A 20,461-nucleotide genomic window follows, 5' to 3' on the forward strand; every position below is an offset into this window, starting at 1 on the left:
GATCGCAGCCATTTTGTTTATGCTTGCATAAGACATTAGGTGATTTTCGCATAATATTTTATCCATACACATCGTGCCACCAAATCTGGCGAGTAATTTTCTTGTGAGAAGTAATTCATAACATTTTTTGGACGTTTTCTCTGTCCGTTTTTGCTTAACAACATTTGTTTTTTGAAGTTGAATCGATTTTAATGGGACATTATTTCACTGCAGAGCAAATTACTTGTTTGTCGTCGGTTAAATTAGTCTGTATACATGTTTTTCGGAATAGAGTTAGCGAAATGATTTTATTGTACTAAGAATAAAGATGTTTACTGTAAATGGAATTGCGTATGTAGTTGCTGATGATAATGTAGAAAGAGATCTGTGCAGCTTTGAGAATTCTTCTTGTTGTAGAAAAATTTCTGTGTTGCATTTTTATCTTTATATTCACTGTGTAATTTAGTGAAAGTCATACTACATTTGTTAGGCCATTAGGTGCCTTTTAGTTGTCGTAGACCTTATAGTTGCTGTGGTGACGAGTTGTCCTTATAGCTTATTTCAACCCACTCCATGGACTCCTCTCTCGTCAGATTAGGTGAGAGCAATGTCAATACTAGTGCCCTCCGATGCACTGTGGAAAGACAAGCCAACGGCCGCTACATCCTCTGGCCACCCAGGAGCGAATGGAGCGCAATGGACATGTGGATTTGTCTACCGCAAACAAACACGACGCTCACATAATACGACTAAGGAACCACGTTGACCGGAAAGCCGTTTTGAAAGACGTCAGCATGTGTTGGGACGGGCAAAGACGTCAGAGTATGACGTCACAAGTAAGTGACGTCACAAACACATCCAATGTGTTCATTTCAGCCAAATCGATTGTCAAGTTTGACATCACAAGCCTAGCTGTCATATCAAAGGACAGACATATTTTGATATATTCGTCAATAAATCCGCAAAGACAGGTACTGATTTTCTTGTGTTACAGAAAAGAGATTGTTTTATAGAGATTGCTCCATATTAACTGCGTAATGCTCTGAGTAAAGTGTGACTGTCAGTCGCACACAACCTTTCGTCTTTTAGCTATTAGCTACTCAAAGAGGCGAAAATATTTCTTTACGACAATACGACTTTTGACTTGATATCTTTATTGGTTAAGGTCAACCTGTTGTCTGATTTCATCAAAATGAAGAAAAAAATAACTTAATTTATAAAACAAAAGTATTTAAAACACCAGATATGCCCACAAATTCATATAGGTCATCTGCTCTAAAACTTTGTTACATTTAGTTTTCCTTTTGATATATGTATACTCTGTGCAGTTCAGTTTTGTTCGCCGTCAGATGTCAAAACGATATTTAGATAAGGATAGTTTTAAACCAGGAATTTGTTGGACTGGGTTTCCAATTAAATCACACCATATGTGGGTTGTTTATCAGTTCGTAATTTTGCTTTTCAGAAATCATGCCCAAAGAGACAGACAAGTTGCCCGTTATTGACACAGGAATTTGCACGCGTCATTCTCAGCCATCAAGAAGACAAGGTACATTATAATCCTCATATTACAAAACATTTACATAGAAAATATGGGATATATTATATGTCAGGTGAATGTTAAATCATCAATATTATTTTTTCAAAAAGATATAATAAAAAAGAACTATTATAGTGTATAATGCAAGCTTCATGATGAATTTGTTTCAAAAACCTTCACCATATAATACACCCGAACTTTACAACGGCTAAGTAAAGTACACAATCTATGATACGTTATTTGAAGCATGTTGGAAAATTGTAAGCTAATAGCAATGTGACGCTCTGCCTAATTCTCATATCTTCATTTTCAGATCGAACGAATATGCTAGTTTTGCCACCAATTCAGCCCAGGGATCAAAGCCGTGCATGTAAGTCTTCCAAATATGTTCTTGAAGAGTTAATATGATTATTAAAATTATTATTATTTAAATATGAATTGATAACTGTATTATCTGATATACCAGCCCAATGATATAAACCGTGGGACATAAATCTGTCCTAACAAATATTCTCACTTTACTTTACGTTCCTTGTTGTTCCCATGATTTCTCAAAGATTTAACCTCATAAACACAAACAGTCTGCAATCAAAGACGAGATTTTTTCTTCCGCGGAATGTTTTTATCACGGCGTTCTATTCTAGGTATTTGTAGAGTTCCACGCCCAGCTGGAAAACAATGCCATACAGTTTTGCTGTTATGGTTCCTGTTTATTTATAAAAAAAAAAAACAAGTTTTTGGTATTTACAACAAATATGTGATTAATATGTTGATTTAGTACCATTAAAGGGTATACAAGCGGATGATTTTTGTTTCCCAGGTCCAAAACTGGCTAAAGACCAGTTAACTTCCAACAAGGGTGTGCGATTTTCACCTTGTCTTCCACCACTGACCAACCCAGGAAGCCAAAGGAAGACCAGACAGACGACCTTGGAGATCAGACAGGGCAAAGGTGAATTGTTTTAGCATTTGTGTAAATGATGTATAATTAAATAGTTTATGGCATAATTTACCAGAACGGCGAGTTTTATTCTAGAATGGTTCTAAATTAATGTATGCGTTAAGACATTCATCTACGAGGTCTAACCCTTAACCCTAGAACCATCACTGTTTATGTTAATTATTTTACTTTTATCTTACATCCAGATGTTTTTGTTTGGGTTTTTTAAATGTTTCTTCTTTTTCAAACCTCAGTTGACACACGTTTGACATTGCCAAAAATCAAGGTCCGACCAAAACCTACAACAGAGGAGCACATAGGCTCGTAAAACTGTATTACTAGAACAGTTTGTTCCTGTCTTCAAGACCATTCCGAATGAAATGACAATTGAGACAGATGGAAAATAATGATTTGAAAATCCTAAAGTGTTTTAAACTACTGATTATCTCTGCACGTTCACCATATCATTCACCCGAAATTTACTGTGGTTAAGTAAAATACACAGCCTATGATATGTTATTTGCAGCCGGCATTGGAAAAGTGTGAGCCTATATCCATGTGCTATATCCACCCTAATTCCCGTATCTTCATTTTCAGATGGAACGAATAGGCTAGTTTTGCCAGCAATTCAGCCCAGGAATAAAAACCATGCTTGTAAGTCCTCAAGATATGTTCTTGAAAAGTTTATATCAATGTTAACATTAACATTAATTGAACATGAATTAATAAATGCATTATCTGATATACATGCGCACTGATATCAACATTTGGACATAAATTTTCTTCTCACTTCATTTGGCGTGTCTTGTCGAACCAAAGATTTTTTCAAGATTTAACTTTACACTTAGGTCATGAACATAAATAACCTCCAATCCAGTCTTTATTTGGGGGGAATGTTTTTAACATGTCTTTCTATTAAATGGTATTAGGTCTTTGTAGAGTTCAACGCCCAAATTTAAAACAATGCTGTAATGGTTCCTGTTTATTTATAAAAAAAAACAAGTTTTAGGTGTTTACGAAAATATGTGATTAGTATGTTGATTTAGTACCATTAAGAGTGCAAGAGAGTGCTTTTTGTTTCCCAGGCCCTAAACTGGCTAAAGGCCAGTTAACTCCCAACACAGGTCTGCAACCTTCAATTTGTCTGACCAACTCCGAAAGCCAAAGGGAGTTCAGACAGACGACCTTGGACATCAGACAAGGCAAAGGTGAATTGGTTTAGCCTTTGTGTAACTGATGTAGATTTATTAGTTTATCGCATAATTTACCAGATGGGCGAGTTTTATTCTAGAATGGTTCTTCGGGGAACTATTATGGAGAGACTAAATAATGTTGGCGATAAGACATTCATCTGCCAGACGTGAATCAAAATGGACTGTCAAGGTCAATAATTCCGAGGTCTAATCCTTGGAACCCTGGAACCATCACTATTTGTATTAAATATTTTGCTTTCGTCTCACAACCAGGTGTTTTTGTTTCGGTTGTATAAATGTTTCTCCTTTTTCTACTCACATTTGACACACGTTTGACACTGCCAATAATCCAGGTCAGACCAAAACCTACAAAAGATAATCAGATAGGTTCGTATAGCTGTAATATTAAAACAATTTGTTCCTGTCTTTAAGAACATTCCGAATGTCATGACATGTCAGACAGATCGTATATTAATGATTTAAAATCCTGAAATTTTTTAAACTGCTAATTACCTCTGCATGGACGTTTGCACAAATTGCTTCAGTCAAAAATTATTGTACGTTCCTGTTTTCTTAGGAACATTTAATATAAAAATTCAAATGATTGTCAAACAGAGCAGTGATTTTTCGTTACTATCTGCTACTCTGCAACGTGTTGTGTGTCATCGAAGAGTTAAAAATGTAAGGACATCTTTTTCTTCAGGAAATATCGACCATTTCGGAAGAGCCATGCAACTTAAGGAGTTGAAGGAAAAACTTCTCACTGAAATTGAGAGAGAAACAGAGTTGAAGTCTTCTCAGACGGAGGATGAAAGGTACACGGCTTTTTAGATATTTTTGTCTTGTTGTATTTACTCCCCAACTTTGTTATCTGCAGATTTAATCCTAAAATTCAGTTTATTGATACCATGACGTTGCTGATACTGTGCAGGTTCAAACTTTACAAAACGAAAACTTGGTTTGACGAAGCTTTAAAATTTAAATTATGTAATTATTAACCATTAGATAGTTCGGTTTCTTTGTCGAGCTTTGAAATATACTTACTAATCACCCATCATATCAACTGAGCGTCTGTTCAAGATATATTAGGCCTCCATCCCTGACGTTTATTAAGAGTTATCCTTTTAATAACTATTTATTTATTGATCTAATTGGTGTTTTATGTCCTTCTCAATATATTTCACTTAGTGTTAAACTTTTTTTAACTCTAGAGACTAAAAGAATGAATAAATCGTCAATAATCCTCAGTCGTAATCTTCATATTATCACTGTTGTATGGAACAAGATTTGAAGCCTTCATATATTAATGGTAACTCATTAAACAGTGTTGTCTCTTCATAACCCTGTATAATTAAACAGAAATACATGGTGGCAGTGTATTGAACTGTTTTTTTTTTATTTTTAACCTTAGAATTCACTAAAACATCAGCTGTGGTCAGTAAAATAACCATTTAGCTGGGTAACATAACCTTTTGAGTATCGTAGCCGAAAATCAGAAAGTGGCAATGCCTGTTTCGATTTTGTATTCTGGGAAAATTTGTTTTAACAATAACTTAAATAGCTTTTGTCAAGAACAACATTGTTACCAAATAAAGGAAGAAACATCTGGAATACATCTTTGCTGTTACCAAAAATCTTTTTTAAGTAAAATAGTGAGTTATCATTTAGAACAGAGAAATCTTTTTTTCTCTTTCAGGTATTTGAATCATCTGAGAAAAAACTTAACAGATCTCGTGCAGGAAACGGAAGGAACGATGAGAGAAACGATGGAAATTTCTGCCAAGAGCAATGAAGTTCGGGAGACATTGACATATATGAGACGGCAGATTGCAGACTTACAGGCAAGACAAACCCGGATTACGTGCAACAGTGAGAGACTGCAGGACGCATACGTCAAATTAGAGGATGAGCTGACCAGAGAAATTCCAGACGTCATGAAAATCCTATGCCGAAATGTGTCAAATAAGGTGGATGTCTCAAGAGTTCAAAACAGATTTGCTAGCTTTGTGGAACAAAGGAAAGTGGTACAACAGAAGGCTTCCGCCTCAATCATCCGAGATGCTGCAAAAACGCAACCCCAAGCAGGTGTGCCACATGATAAAGGAAAGATCACATCGAAAACTAAAGGTCTTTTCCACAAACTGACTGCAAGGATTTTGGGAGGCAGAAAAAAAAGACACGATGGTGATGTCAACGCATCGAGGAGTGAATCCCCAGTTCAGTACATCAGGCGAACATCTAAGAAATTGATCGGCAGATTTAAAGGACGAAACCAAATAACGCCAATCCCCAAGGAAGACTAGATGGTTGTAACACGGAAGACATATTAAAGCCATGAATTTTATGTGAGGTTAAGGGGAAACATTTTTCTTGCTTAAGCGTGCTTTTTAAACAAAAATTAAACATAATCATAATTTCATAATTGTTTGACATCACTGACAAAATAAAGCTGATGTACAGACACTGGCCTTTGTACAAAAGAGTTACATCTTCTTACTCCGCCACTCGCTTCACAGGTATAGTTTGTATAGTAAAACAGAACTTTACTGAGTTGTCTTATATTACGCATACCCTGATATTAATTTGCTATCAATGCTCTAAGCAGAGACTTTATTTTTTAATTGTTTACATTTGCATTTACATTTTACGTTTTGATCTAAATAATCTATAATGGAGAATGATGACATTTTACAAATTGTGTCCCTTTTTGTCTTATATATGATCTGATATTGGTTACTAAAATAAATGTAAACTATGGGCTTAACATTTAAAACATTAAATTTTTAATGGACCTATCCAAATGCTACCTTAACACAAAACAGTTTGCTTCTGATTGAAACAGGACCACGTGCCCTAACGAATTGTGTCGATGAGAGTGAGTGAGGGCTTGGGGTTTAACGTCGTACTTAACAATATTTCAATCATATGACTACAAAGGAATCCTTAGGATGCATGTAATGTGCCTCCTTGTTGAAGGGCGGATTTCCACCACTCCATTATCTAGTGCTGCTTCAATGAGACGCTTTACCGAAGGCAAGTAAGAGACTCCTCATGAACAATTATGATGATATGGGTTAACCAGTCGTTGCACTATCCCTTTAATGGTAATGCCAAACTAGGAAGTTACAACTTCCTCTTTTAAGGTCTTAGGTGTGACTCGACTCAGGATTGACCCAGAATCCACCGCTTCCGAAGCGGACGCTCTACCATCTGTGCTATCGGGACCGGTTAGGGTCGATGAGATGTTTCTATCCTGGCAACATATCATGCGTTCATTCCCCAAATTTACTAGTATTGAATCTAAAGTTGACACTAGGTAAAGACGAACAGGGTCAATTTAGCACGAAGTTTCACTTTAGGCGTCTCCTTGTATATTGTATACGATCCATAACAAATTGATAAACCATGCCGAAGACACCAGATTTGACACCAACACAGTGGATTTTTCGATCAGCTAGTAATGCTCTGTTTGCCTTGATGTCCGGCGTAAAATGATTTCTTTATTTATTTATTTGATTGGTGTTTGACGCCGTACTCAAGAATATTTCACTTATACGACGGCGGCCAGAATTATGGTGGGAGGATATCGGGCAGAGACCGGGGAAACCCAAGAACAACCCAAAACAAAAGCAAATCAATCAAAACGAGAAAAAGAACTTCGCTCATCAAAAGATAAAGTACTGGGGTGAAATAGCAACCGATAAACTATAATATGGATTGTTATCAAGCATCACGAAAATTGTTTCAGTTTTCAGGGAGAGCAACGGCCACGTGAAGGGCTTGTATATTCCCGTATCCTGCAGCCTACATTTATTTGGTTCAGAACGATATTAATTCTGTGTATTTTACAGGTATAAAATCTTTTTTTAGCCATATTTTTTTGTTTTTCTTTGTTTTTTTTTGTTTTTTTTTTGACGTACGTGCTTGTTATCCAAAGAATGGAACTTTGGATAGGGACGAGTTTCATTGATGAAAGTGTGAATTTCTTGGCTAATGGACACACGGTGTCAGGTAGTGACGGGGTTGTGCGTGGCGTAACCTTGACATTGCTAGGTACCCATCCCACCTGATGGCTTATAAATATGCAAATTTCAACAAACATGTATGTCAAGATTTTTATAAGTGCTTTCTCACAGGCTGACCAAGATAGACAGCAATGCTTATGGTTGAGTTATAGCACTTTTGTAATATAAAAAAGGGATATAAGGAAATACGCGTCTGCTCAATAAATTATCTGCTTTAGTTTGGCTGGAAAAACAACAACGACAATGAAGCGATTCTCCTGAACATTGGCCTTCAATGCTGAATTGATAGGTCATTCACCTCCCCCAATATCCGGGAGACTGACACCATATCTTTCCGTGTATTGTCCCTGAGTAACCGTGTAACTAATATTATCTCCCCTTGTAATACTCTTCCAGTCTTGCGTGATTATTTGTTGATTGACTGCTTGAGGTTTCCAGTCGTTTTCAACATTATTTCGGGCATGTCACATTGGTGTTTCCTTTCAGCAGGAAATTTTCAGTCAGCTAATTTATAGCGTTTCCACACTGAAACATCGTGTCCCAGACACCAACCTTGATGTCAAACTCACGAACTGCAGACTAACATCAGGTTTAGCCATCTGTGCTCAGTGCTATAACATGAGCAAAATAAAAGTTTTCAATTAGTTACAAGGCAGTAGTTTTGCCCTACAACGACCAAAATTGCCATAAGTTTGGTTGAAATGATCCTTATAGTATCTTGGAGATGACAATGATGACGGTAAAGAACCGCCAGAAATGTTGAAATGTTACACTCCAGTTCAATAATTACCAGACCAACTTTCAATACAACCTTCAATAGAAACCGCCATAAATGTATACAAAGTAAGAAAGTGAGATGGGGTCATAAAAAGAAAAGCAGACAATACTTTTTTATCGTTGATGAAATCATGCAAGTAGTAGTCTAATGATATATATCTTTATTTATCGCCATCTTTTACAATGTTTTACCTATATTATGGAGGACGGTGAATTATAAGAGCAGAGGAGTTTAGTGGAAAGTAGAGATATTAACACCATGTTGCCAGAAGGCAAGCAGTCGTCAAGAAAGATTAGACTGTGGAAAGAACCATGGTATCCTTATCAAACATCCAATGAATAGAGGGCAAGGAACTGTACAAATGTGAAAAAATTAAATCAGAATTTAATTTGGCTATATTCAAAGTATACTCAACAAAAATATTAAAGGCACGAAGCAATTTTATATTGTTTTCTCTCAGTATTAAATAAGTTGTTAACTCAACATGTAGAATAGGTATTTATTATCAACTGTGGCTTCAGTACGCATGTTTGGAGAAATTAAATTAAGGCGACACAGTGACCCCTCTTTATAATATGACGTCGTCACTTTACTGGTAATTAACTAATCTGGTAATTTTAACATCCGATGGTATATAGAATATGGAGAACTAATTGAAAGGATTACACTGATCTTCTCAGCTGTGTTCAGGGGTAAATTTGTGTTCCCAATATTGCACAAAAAATGATGTTCTGACGATACTTTGATCTAAACACGATCACTGCCATGTTAAAAGATAGGCAAGTAGACCTAATGTGCCGTAAATTAGTGACGTTTTGCGCCGGAACGTCATTCTGTTGTCGTAATAGCTAATACTACAGATTTTCACATTTCAGGGCAATATTCCTGGAGCTATGGCGGTGTGAAAACAGAGTGGTCCGTAGTCGGTTCACAGCACTCAGTACCGAGTATGTCCAGCGTTTTAGCCTCACGAAGAGCGTGAACTGTGATTACTATATATTCAAATGTAGTGTTTGAAATTATGAGTCCAATTAGGAGGTACAGAGTCAACTTGACACATATTAATTTTAATCTGTCCATATTGTTGCATTATCACTGGTTCCTCGGAGAATCATTTGCGCAATGAGAATAAAATTAATTTCAGCATATTTTCCCCTCAGCATTTCCGCATGCTTGGTTTAGTTTAGTTTATTTACCCATTCTCATACAGACAGCAAGGTTCATTAAAAGAGGTGACAAGAAAATGAATGGTAACAGATATGAATAACTAAAAAACTGACGGTCTGTAAACGCATAACAGAACAGATAATGAAGCTGTACAGATTCATAACCATACATGTGAGCGCCAAAGACACAAAAAGCTGAATAAAGACAAGTAAATCGAACAAGTCTCTGCATTTGGTTTGAAAATGTTGTAAATCGGTAAAAATGTGAATGCCTGATCCGAAAGACAGTTTATCAAAAGGATTCTGGGATCTTATTAATACATTTTGAGCGAGATGCCCGGACAGGTGCTCTGCAAAATATTTTGATGCTTAAACATATATACAATTGAAAGAACGATTTACACATCTATTTAAAAACCACAAGATCAAAATATTTCCCTTAGGTTTGAATACCAGAAAAGATTGACAGAGGCATAACTTATGGATAACAATTCCTGGATTTATTGTATTGGTGAAGTTTCGACCTGGATTTATTGTACTGGTGACGTTTCGACCTGCATTTATTGTATTGGTGACGTTTCGAAATTGAATACCAGAAGTTTAAACCGTTTGCATAACCATGCTTACTGTGATATGTGATATTCTATCGATGACTTATAACAAAAATATTTAATGAATTTCTTTGTAAATTTTCCATTCTTCCTTCTGAACAGTTTTGATCAGGATTTGAGACTACGCCGCCTAACTCAACATATATTGATACCTGCTAAGCTTTTATAAGGTTTGCGATTACGAGGAATCTGAACGGTGAGCCGAGAAGTTTAATTCATCAGTGAGATACGTTTGAATTCGTGTACTACGGATAGTTTGTCTGATCCTAGACTATATTGAAACAGCCTGACCTTCTTTTTGAGAGTGTAGTTAAATAAAAAACATTTAGACGCATTCAGTTTCAATTCCCAATCTTGGCACCAGTTAAAAATGTGCCCGAAGCAGATTTCAGCTGAACACAGTCATTGAGATCAGATACAGATTTGAACATGTTGACTTCATTAAGAAACAGTACACATTCAGAGCGAGATAGCTGAAGCGGCAAGTCATTTACTTACAAGAAGGGACGGTCCCAAGATGGGGTCCTACGGGACACCTGAAGTCACAGTAGTCCAGTGTGACACTGCATCGTGCACCGTACACCATTACTCGTTGCTTGCAGTAATTTAAATACGAGTGAAGCCATTTTAACAAATTATCAGAAATTTCTAAATATGTTAACTTGTACACAAGTAAGCTACGATTGACACAGTCAAACGGTTTTGAAAAGCCTGGACAGATTGTATGTGTATGCACATTACGATTAAGTTAAGATGACATGTGAAATTCGTTACAGTGGAGAGATATTGCCTAAAGCCATGTTTACATACCAATGAGAGGTAGTAAAATTACAGGTTCGTCTTTAAATTTGAATACATGGAAACGTTTGCAAATTCTAAATCGTTTGGGAACACACCTTGTTAGAAAGAAAAATAAAAAAATCGACATAATGGTGTAGCATGTTCATCTGCACAACTTTACACCAGAGGGCCTGCAATGCCATCCTAGCCGCATGACTTGTATGGTACAATATTTAACAAAACTTCATGTCCCCCTTTAATAGACAAGAAAATTTAAATATTATACAAATAATAATGAAAAGACTATGCATTTCCTCGCAGGTGCATGTCATAAAAGTTCTATTATGTACCTCAAGTTGATAAATAATCAATAAAGTCAGCTTTGCTGATCCCCAAAGGAATCAAATCCAGATGGACACGGAAATACGTGCTATAATGAATGCCTCCAACGTAAATAACACACGGGTGGTGCTTGACTTAACTACTGCTGGTGTAGCAACTCAGCTCACCGTTTTCTTCATAACCTTTGTTCTGGGAGTCGTCGGGAATATCCTGTTGGTGTTGATAGTCTACAAGAGACCGGCCTTACACAGAGTCACCTACTACTTGGTGTCTGCTCTTGCCATCGAGGACACACTAGCGCTGGTGACTTACGCCATTTTTTATCCGCAAGCTTTGATTTTAGGCGACTTGTTTTTCGGGGATCCCTCTTGTTTCATGCAAATTTTTCTGCTTTACCTGGCCGGGTTTTGTGAACTCAATCTGATGGCAATGATAAGCTTAGATCGCTATTTTGCCTGCTGCAGGCCTCTCCGGTATTCTCATGACATTACCCCACGGCGTTGCGCAGTTGCCATTGCTTGTTGTGGTATTTACGCCATCGCTCTGACGCTCTTTCTCATGGTTACATGTCAAGCGTATGGATATGATGAATATTTGAAGAACTGTCTCATGGAGTTATCAAACACACCTAATCAACAGCACTGTTCGATTGTGGCACTTTTTCTCTCAACTGTGCCCTGTACTACTACCATTGCCGTGTGTCAATGGAAAATTCTAAAGCAAGTGAAAAGGGTTATTCAGAACACACCACCGAACGTCACTTCTGGCAACAACGATGTCACTTCCGGAAACCACATGAACAAAGCTACAACGACGGTGACTCTGATGACGGGAACTTACATCACTTGTTGGTCGCCCTTTGTGTTCATTCGTTTGTCTGGTATTTTTGTGGACTGGAAACAATCGAATTTCCTTAAAAACACTTTATACATTCTCAAGCGGATAACCTTTCAGATTTTTTTGGTGTCTAAATTCGCCAACCCCATTATTTACGGAATTTACAATCGGGAATTCCGTACGCAGCGTGGAAAATTACTTTGCTCTAAACTGAAGGTGAAAGTTGTTTCAGCACAGCAAAAGAAACCAGAGCAAAAATTGTAGTACCCAAATTCTAATGCAGTTTTCCGGATTGGGTATAATGCCAGCCCAATGCAATTCTCAATTCAGCGATATATCGAGTCCAGCCCTGGTCCACAGAATAGCAATAATAAGAACAACAGAGCACTAAAATTTCTTTGCGAAAAGATAAGAATATTTTATCAAAATTGTAGAAGCTTATGAAACAAAATCTCGTAACTGGATGTCCTTGTAAGTGAATGTACATACGGCATTGTCTCTGCGTCTGACTTCAGGCTTAGCTCAGGAATTGTGGACACCAAGCTAGTGGAGTCAAATCTGATAACATATACAGAAGCGATCGGGACAGGAGTTGTTCCAAGAAGAGAAACACCGATGGAGGTATTTATTGCTGCAATAGCCGCTTTCCTGAACAAACGGTCATGTGACTAAGAAACAGAAACACCAAATGTGTGGGTGAAAACCTCACTTTCTTATAGAAAGCTGTATGTTGTGTTCATTTGCGACCAGATTGCATGGCTCTATAATTGGATGACTTTTATTTATTTATTTATTTATTTATTTATTTGATTGGTGTTTTACGCCGTACTCACTTATACGCTGTTTCACTTATACGACGGCGGCCAGCATTATGGTGGGAGGAAATCGGGCACAGCCCGGGGGTGGATGACTTTTAAACTCTCTTCAAAACGTTTCTCAATTTTAAGAACTGGCGATATCAACTTGTTTGATATTTTATGAAAAGAATGGGCTATTCTCGTAACATACAGGTAAGGTCAATCTCAACAATGGCATCACCTTCGAGCTGAGCATGATCTGATGGAACACAACAACAAGCCGAACACGCGGTAGGGGTGTTCTTGATGTTATTTTGTCTAAATATCCACTCAAGATAAAGAAATTGATTCAGACATGACTTTAGCTTCCGCCGCTCTTACTTTGCACTTCAAAGTAGCAAAGGAAGCACATCATGTCAGCTCAAAAATACATGTGTGTAACTGGATGTGGTCTGATCTCAAAAACCCCAGGACTTGTGTGTTCGCTTTATTTATAATTAATTTTGTTGTGTGCTTGGATACCAAAACCAAAAAACGTTTATAGCTGCCAGAAACTTGAATACATATTGCTGGTTGAGAATTCCCTGCAATCGAAGTCTAAACGCTTCCGGTCATTAGTCAAATTAAAAGGAAAATGCACATGGTATAAAACTGTCAGCTTCAAAAATATAACTGCGAAAACACCGGCTGATATTTCCTATGTGTTTAGTGATTATTTTCACACCATCTGACATTTCCAATCTATTTAATGGTTATTTCCATTGTGTTTATGTCAACACGGATATTGAGGAAGTACCGCACTTGGAAATCGTTTCAAATGATCGTTTGTAGTCATCGATTGTTAATGTGAACACTGTGACAGATATCCCCCTGACAATAGATCCGCGCAAGGCTTGTGGCCTTGTGTTCTGAAAGAATGTGTAAACAAATGTCAATGAACAAAGGAGAATATTCAGATTGCTTCAAATTTGCCAGTGTATTACCTTTTCGCAACTCTTGAAAAATTTAAAGTTTTTGAACGTCTCATTCATGAATAGTATTTATCGAACCTTATATCTATGAATCTCAACTTGGTTTTGTGAAAGGGTGATTTCATTTTCGAACTTACACGTGTATTTTAACAATATCACACAATCCATCAACCATATTGATTATTTTTTCATTATATGATAATAATAATTCCTGGGGGAAACTCACAACCATCTGCACATTGCTGCCGCAAGATCTTCCCACGGACGGCCGGAGAAGGAGCCAGCATGAGCTGGACTTGAGCTCACATCGACCACATTGGTGAGAGGCTCCTGGGTCATTACGCTGCGGCAGCGCGCTAACCAACTGACCCACGAAGCCCCCCACAACTCAGGAGCCTCATCGAAGGACCAACGAATAGAGAGCGCGGAACCGTACAAATGCGAATTAATTAAATCAGCATTCAATTTGCCTAAATTCAAAATATGTAAAAATATTGAACGCTCAAAGCAATTTGATATTCTTTTCTCTCCGTATTTAATAAGGTGTTAACTTAACATGTAGGGTAAGTATTCATTATCAACTGTGGCTTCAATTTTCACATTTAAGGGCAATATTTCTGGAGCTGGTCGGTACATAGCACTCAGTACCGAGTATGTGCACCGTTTTAGCCTCGCGAAGAGCGTGAACTGTGATTACTATATGTTCAAATGTAGTGTTTGAAATTATGACTCCAATTAGGAGGTACAGAGTCAACTTGACACATATTAATTTTAATCTGTCCATATTGTTGCATTATCACTGGTTTCTCGGAGAATCATTTGCACAATGAAAATAAAATTAATTGCATGTCTTTCCCACAGCATTTCAGCATCCTTAGTTTAGTTCAGGTTTTTTACCCATTCTCATACAGACAGCAAGGTCCATTTACAGAGGTGATAAGAAAATAAAAGGTAACAGATATGAAAAACTAGAAAAATAACTGACAGTCTGTAAACGCATAACAGAACAGATAATAAAGCTGTACAGATTCATAACCAAACATGTGAGCGCCAAAGACACAAAAAGCTGATAAAAGACATGTTAATAGAACAAGTCTCTTCATTTGGTTTGAAAATGTTGTAAAACGGTAAAAATGTGAATGTCCGATCTGGAGGGTAGTTTGTCAAAAGGATTCTGGGATCTTATTACTACATTTTGAGCGAGATGCCCGGACAGGTGCTCTGCAAAATATTTTGATGCTTAAAAATATATGCAATTGAAAAAACGATTTACACATCTATTTAGAAACCACAAGATCAAAATATTTCCCCCAGGTTTAAATACCAGAATAGACTGACAGAAGCATTACTTATGGATAACAATTCCTGGATTTATTGTATTGGTAAAGTTTCGACCTGGTCTTATTGTATTGGTGAAGTTTCAACCTGGAATTATTGTATTAGCGAAGTTTCGACCTGCATTTATTGTATTGGTGACGTTTCGAAATTGAATACCGGAAGTTTAAACCGTTTACATAACCGTGCATACTGTGATATGTGATATTCCATCGATGACTTATAACACAAATACTTAATGAACTTCTTTGTAAATTTTCCATTCTTCCTTCTGAACAGTTTTAAACAGGATTTCAGACTACGCCGCCTAACTCAACATATATTGATACCTGCTAAGCTTTTAAAAGATTTGCGATTAAGAGGAATCTGAACGGTTTATTCACAATGTCTTTTTACGTGAGCCGAGAAGTTTAATTCATCAGTGAGATACATTTGAATTCGTGTACTGTGGTTAGTGAGTCTGATCCCAGACTATACTGAAATAGCTGGACCTTCTTTTTGAGAGTGTAGTTAATTAAAAAATTCAGTTTCAGTTCCCAATCTTGGCACCAGTTAAAAAATTTGTCCTAACCAGATTGCAGATGAGCACAATAATTGAGATCAGATACAGTTTTGAAAATGTTGACGTCATTAAGAAATAGTACACATTTAGAGTGAGATAGCTGAAGCGGCACGTCATTTACTTACAAGAAGGGACGGTCCCAAGATGGGTTCCTACGGGACATCTGAAGTCTGACACTGCACCGTGCACCGCACATCATAACTCGTTCCTTCCAGTTATTTAAATACGAGTGAAGCCATTTTAACAAAAAATCAGAAACTCCTTAACATCTTAACTTGTAAACAAGTAAGCTACGATTGATGCAGTCAAACGCTTTTAAAAAATCTGAATAGATTGCATGTACATTCACATTGCCATTCAGTTAAGATGACACACAGTGGGTAAAACACGTCAAATCCGTTACAGTGGACAGGTTTTTCCAAAAGCCATGTTGTTCACTACATAAAATTTACTCACAAAATTGTTTAAATTGAGCATTATCTAACATTTTAAGCAACGTCACCAATGAGAGGTAGTAAAGATACAGGTTTGTCTGCAAATTTGAAAACATGTTAACGTTTGCAAATGTTAAAACGTTTGGGAACACACTTTATTTAAAAAAAAATAAAAACGTCGATATAATGGTATAGCTAGATCATATGCATAACTGTACAAAAGCGGGCCTGCAATGCCATCCTAGCTGCATGAGTATGGAACAATATTTAACAAAACTTCATCGCCCCATTTAAAGAACAAGAAAATTTAAATATCAAACAAATAACAATGAAAAGAGTATGCAATTTCACGCAGATGCATGCCATAAAAGATTCTAACCTGCACCTCGAGTTGATAAATTATCAATAAAGTCAGCGCCAAAATTCGCTGTGGGCACTCCATTTTGCCTAAGAACTGGTCTTGGCCGTTTTCAGACCTTACGTGTAAGGCGAGGAAAAATCGCAAAATTATGCAGCAGGCACGATTATTTAGAAAAAAATGTTCTCTTTTAAGCTTATAGTGTCATTATTTTAAGTTTCCTTTTCCTTCAAGAGAAAATTTGACGTTACACAATGTAATATTTGAGTTACATGCCATTTGTGGAATCTTCAACAGATCACTGTGTTAAAAACTGATATAGAATACTTGCTCATTAAGCCAGCAATACCAGAAAAAATTGTGGCATTATTATCTTCATCAAAAACATGACCAGGAAGTTCGGTCTTTCATTTTTTTAACAAAACTCCTATAGCGCTTAGTGCTATGCTTTACATTTTGTTAAAAAGATTCCACATACCCATTTTTGTGCTTTTTCAGTTCCTTTCTTATTTGACTTACTCTGAAGAATTCATCGTCATTTTTGTTAATGCCACATTTTTTGTAGTCATTCAAGGCACTCTCCTTAATCTTTAAAAATGATTTCAATTCAGAGTTATACCATGTCGGAAATGAGCGAGCTCGCAAGCACGTTTTAGAATTATGTTTTTCATAATACAGAATAATAATCATACAAGAAATTGAATGTTTCATCAACGAATCCCATGTATTTTCACTCAGGTTAAACTCACCACAAGTAAGAATGTTGTCATTGTCTCTCATGGACTCACTTACCAACTCGACAGATTTCTCTAGTTGGTCGACGGCTGCAGGGGTAACGTCAGACGGTATATATACACAAGCCAGGATTGAATGAACGGCCAGCAAGGAACACTTTCACCCACAGAATCCCGAAATGTGTCGAAGTGTTCCCGACAAACACACTGTAAACTTGTACTACAGCCAATAGAACTCTATCCACGAATACTTTCCCAAAAGTTACAATCCCGCCTGTATACTTTAAATGGCAAGTCCGTGAGAATTTTGCCTTTGAAGGCTATGCACTGTGATTATGGAAAAAAAGATACTTAAATGCTTACCAATTGGGTGATGTAATCTTATATGGCTACCGAGCCGTGTCTCCAAGGCGAGCATTTTTTAATCTATTTGGGTTAAACGTTAATGGTTTTGATGCATTCAAGGGAGAATTACAGTACACTTTGACGTCAGCTTGGCCGGGGGAGTCACTAAATTCAATATTTGGAAAACACTTAAATTTTCTACAGATCTTTTATGTAAGACTAGAGTAAACACACAACGATTAGAGCTCATCCCTAACGTCTGTCTAACAGGGTGAGTTAATTGTCCTTGGGCAATTTGCCCAATATATCAAGCAGTTTTGGTTATCTTCGGACAAGGGCAATTCCTTCAAAGCTTTGAGGACCCCCGAAAGAATCAAATTCAGATGGGCATGGGAATACGTGCTGTAATGAATGCCTCCAACGTAAATAACACACATGTGGTGTTTCACTTAACCACTGCTGGTGTAGCAACTCAGCTCACGGTTTTCTTCATAACCTTTGTTCTGGGAGTTGTTGGGAACATTGTATTGGTGTTGATAGTCTACAAGAGACCGGCCTTACACAGAGTCACCTACTACTTGGTGTCCGCTCTTGCCATCGAGGACACACTAGCGCTGGTGACTTACGCCATTTTTTATCCGCAAGCTTTGATTTTAGGCGACTGGTTTTTCGGGGATCCCACTTGTTTCATGCAAATTTTTCTGCTTTACCTGGTCGGGTTTTGTGAACTCAATCTGATGGCAGTGATAAGCTTAGATCGCTATTTTGCCTGCTGCAGGCCTCTCCGGTATTCTCATGACATTACCCCACGGCGTTGCGCAGTTGTCATCGCTTGTTGTGGTTTTTACTCCATCTCTCTGGCGCTCTTTCTCATGGTTACATGTCAAGCGTATGGATATGACGAATACATGAAAACCTGTCTCATGGAGTTATCAAGCACACCAAAGCAGCAGCACTGTTCGATTGCAGCTTTTTTTCTCTCAACTGTGCCCTGTACTACAACCATTGCCGTGTGTCAATGGAAAATTCTAAAGCAAGTGAAAAGGGTTACTCAGAACACACCACCGAACGTCACTTCTGGCAACAACGATGTCACTTCCGGCAACCACATGAACAAAGCTACAATGACGGTGACTCTGATTACAGCGACTTACGTCCTTTGTTGGTTGCCCTTTTTGTTCATTCGTTTGTCTGGTATTTTTGTGGACTGGAAACAATCGGAATCCCTTCAAGACACTCTATACATTCTTAGGCAGATAACAGCTCAGATTTTCATGGTGTCTAAATTCGCCAACCCCATTATTTACGGAATTTACAATCGGGAATTCCGTACGCAGTGTGGAAAGGTACTTTCTTTGGATCATTTGTTCGTTTGAGTTTCTAATGGTCACAGGTAAGTTAATTTAATAAGGGCTTTAAAGAGCAAAAAGCTAAAAGAATAAAAGAGTAAATTTCTAAAAGCCAGATCTCTGAACTGAAAGTGAAAGTTCTATGATACAGAAATTACAGCACAGCGAATGAAAGCAGAACAAAAATGGTATGACCCAAATTCTAAGGCAATTTTCCAGTTTGCGTATAATGGCAGCCCAATGCCATTGTCAGTTCACCGAGATATCAAACCCAGCCCTGGTCCACAGAATGGCAATGATGAGAACAACGGGTCACCAATTTTCTGTGCGAACAGTTATGTGTATTTTACTAAAACTGGAGAAACTTATGTAACAAAATTGTGTACTTGGATGTCCTTGTAAGAGAATGTACACAGAACATTGTCCATGTGTGTGAATCATAGCTTTGCTCCAGAATTGTGGACTCCAAGTTAGTGGAGTCAAATCTTATAGCGAAGGGATCGGGACAGCAGCTGTTTTAAGAAGAAATATACGGAAAATGCCGTAAAGCGCCTTACCTGAACAAACGGTCACGTGACAAAGAAACAGAAACAGGATGTGTGTGGGGGAAAGTGTTACTTTTCTGATAAAACACTGTATATTGTGCTCATTTACCACCAGATTGTATGGATCAGTGCTTGTATGGCTTTTAAACCCTTTTCAAAACTTTTTTCAAAACTTTTTTCAGGTTTAAGCATTGGCGATATCAACTTGTCTGATATTGTATGGTAAGAATCGGCTATTCTCGTGACATACAGGTAAGGTCAATTTCAACAATAGCTTCACCTTCTAGCTGAGCATGATCTGATACAACGCAACAACAAGCCAAAAACGCGGTAGAAGTGTTCTTGACGTTTTTTTGTCTAGTTATTCTTTGTCTAGTTATTGCTTCCAAATTTGACTACCATTAAGCATTAGTTACTGGCTGGAATTGTCATGAATACCCACAATATATTCTTTCATATTTATTTTTTAAAATATTATTATTATTATTATGTTGTATCTGGGGTTTGGGGTCTGTTATTCAGTTTTTGCATCTTTGGCTGTGCGTCGTAATCAATAAAGAGCAGCGTCAACGACGTGGTTGTAGCCAAATGGTGACACCTAATCGGTGAAATTCAGCAGCCTGTCAATCTTTTCAGTTAGTTAGTGTTATGGCTATATATAAAACCCTAGAAAGTTAACCATGGCTTATATGCAAGCACAGTTATGCCAGATATGCGGGGATGTGAACAGAACTCTTTACACGCCTCTGTTCTAGGATTACTGGAAATGCTGTGTTGTGATATTTAATAAACATGCATTTTTGTGAATTTTAATTCAAAATTGTCTGGAAACGTAGAAAC

The 20,461-nt window shown here is 37.4% G+C and overlaps 1 protein-coding gene across 1 annotated transcript; it reads left to right on the forward strand.

Annotated features, from left to right (window-relative positions):
- Nucleotides 1–608: 608 nt before the first annotated feature.
- Nucleotides 609–6,149, forward strand: LOC135480872 (uncharacterized). Its single transcript, XM_064760802.1, has 6 exons — nucleotides 609–801; nucleotides 1,445–1,528; nucleotides 2,340–2,471; nucleotides 3,545–3,667; nucleotides 4,356–4,467; nucleotides 5,349–6,149. Exons 1-6 carry the CDS (start codon nucleotides 609–611, stop codon nucleotides 5,953–5,955), a joined length of 1,251 nt encoding a protein of 416 aa, XP_064616872.1. The 3' UTR covers nucleotides 5,956–6,149.
- The last annotated feature ends 14,312 nt before the right edge of the window (nucleotides 6,150–20,461 follow it).

This window comes from Liolophura sinensis, chromosome 13 (assembly GCF_032854445.1).
Source record: "Liolophura sinensis isolate JHLJ2023 chromosome 13, CUHK_Ljap_v2, whole genome shotgun sequence".
NCBI lineage: Eukaryota > Metazoa > Mollusca > Polyplacophora > Chitonida > Chitonidae > Liolophura > Liolophura sinensis.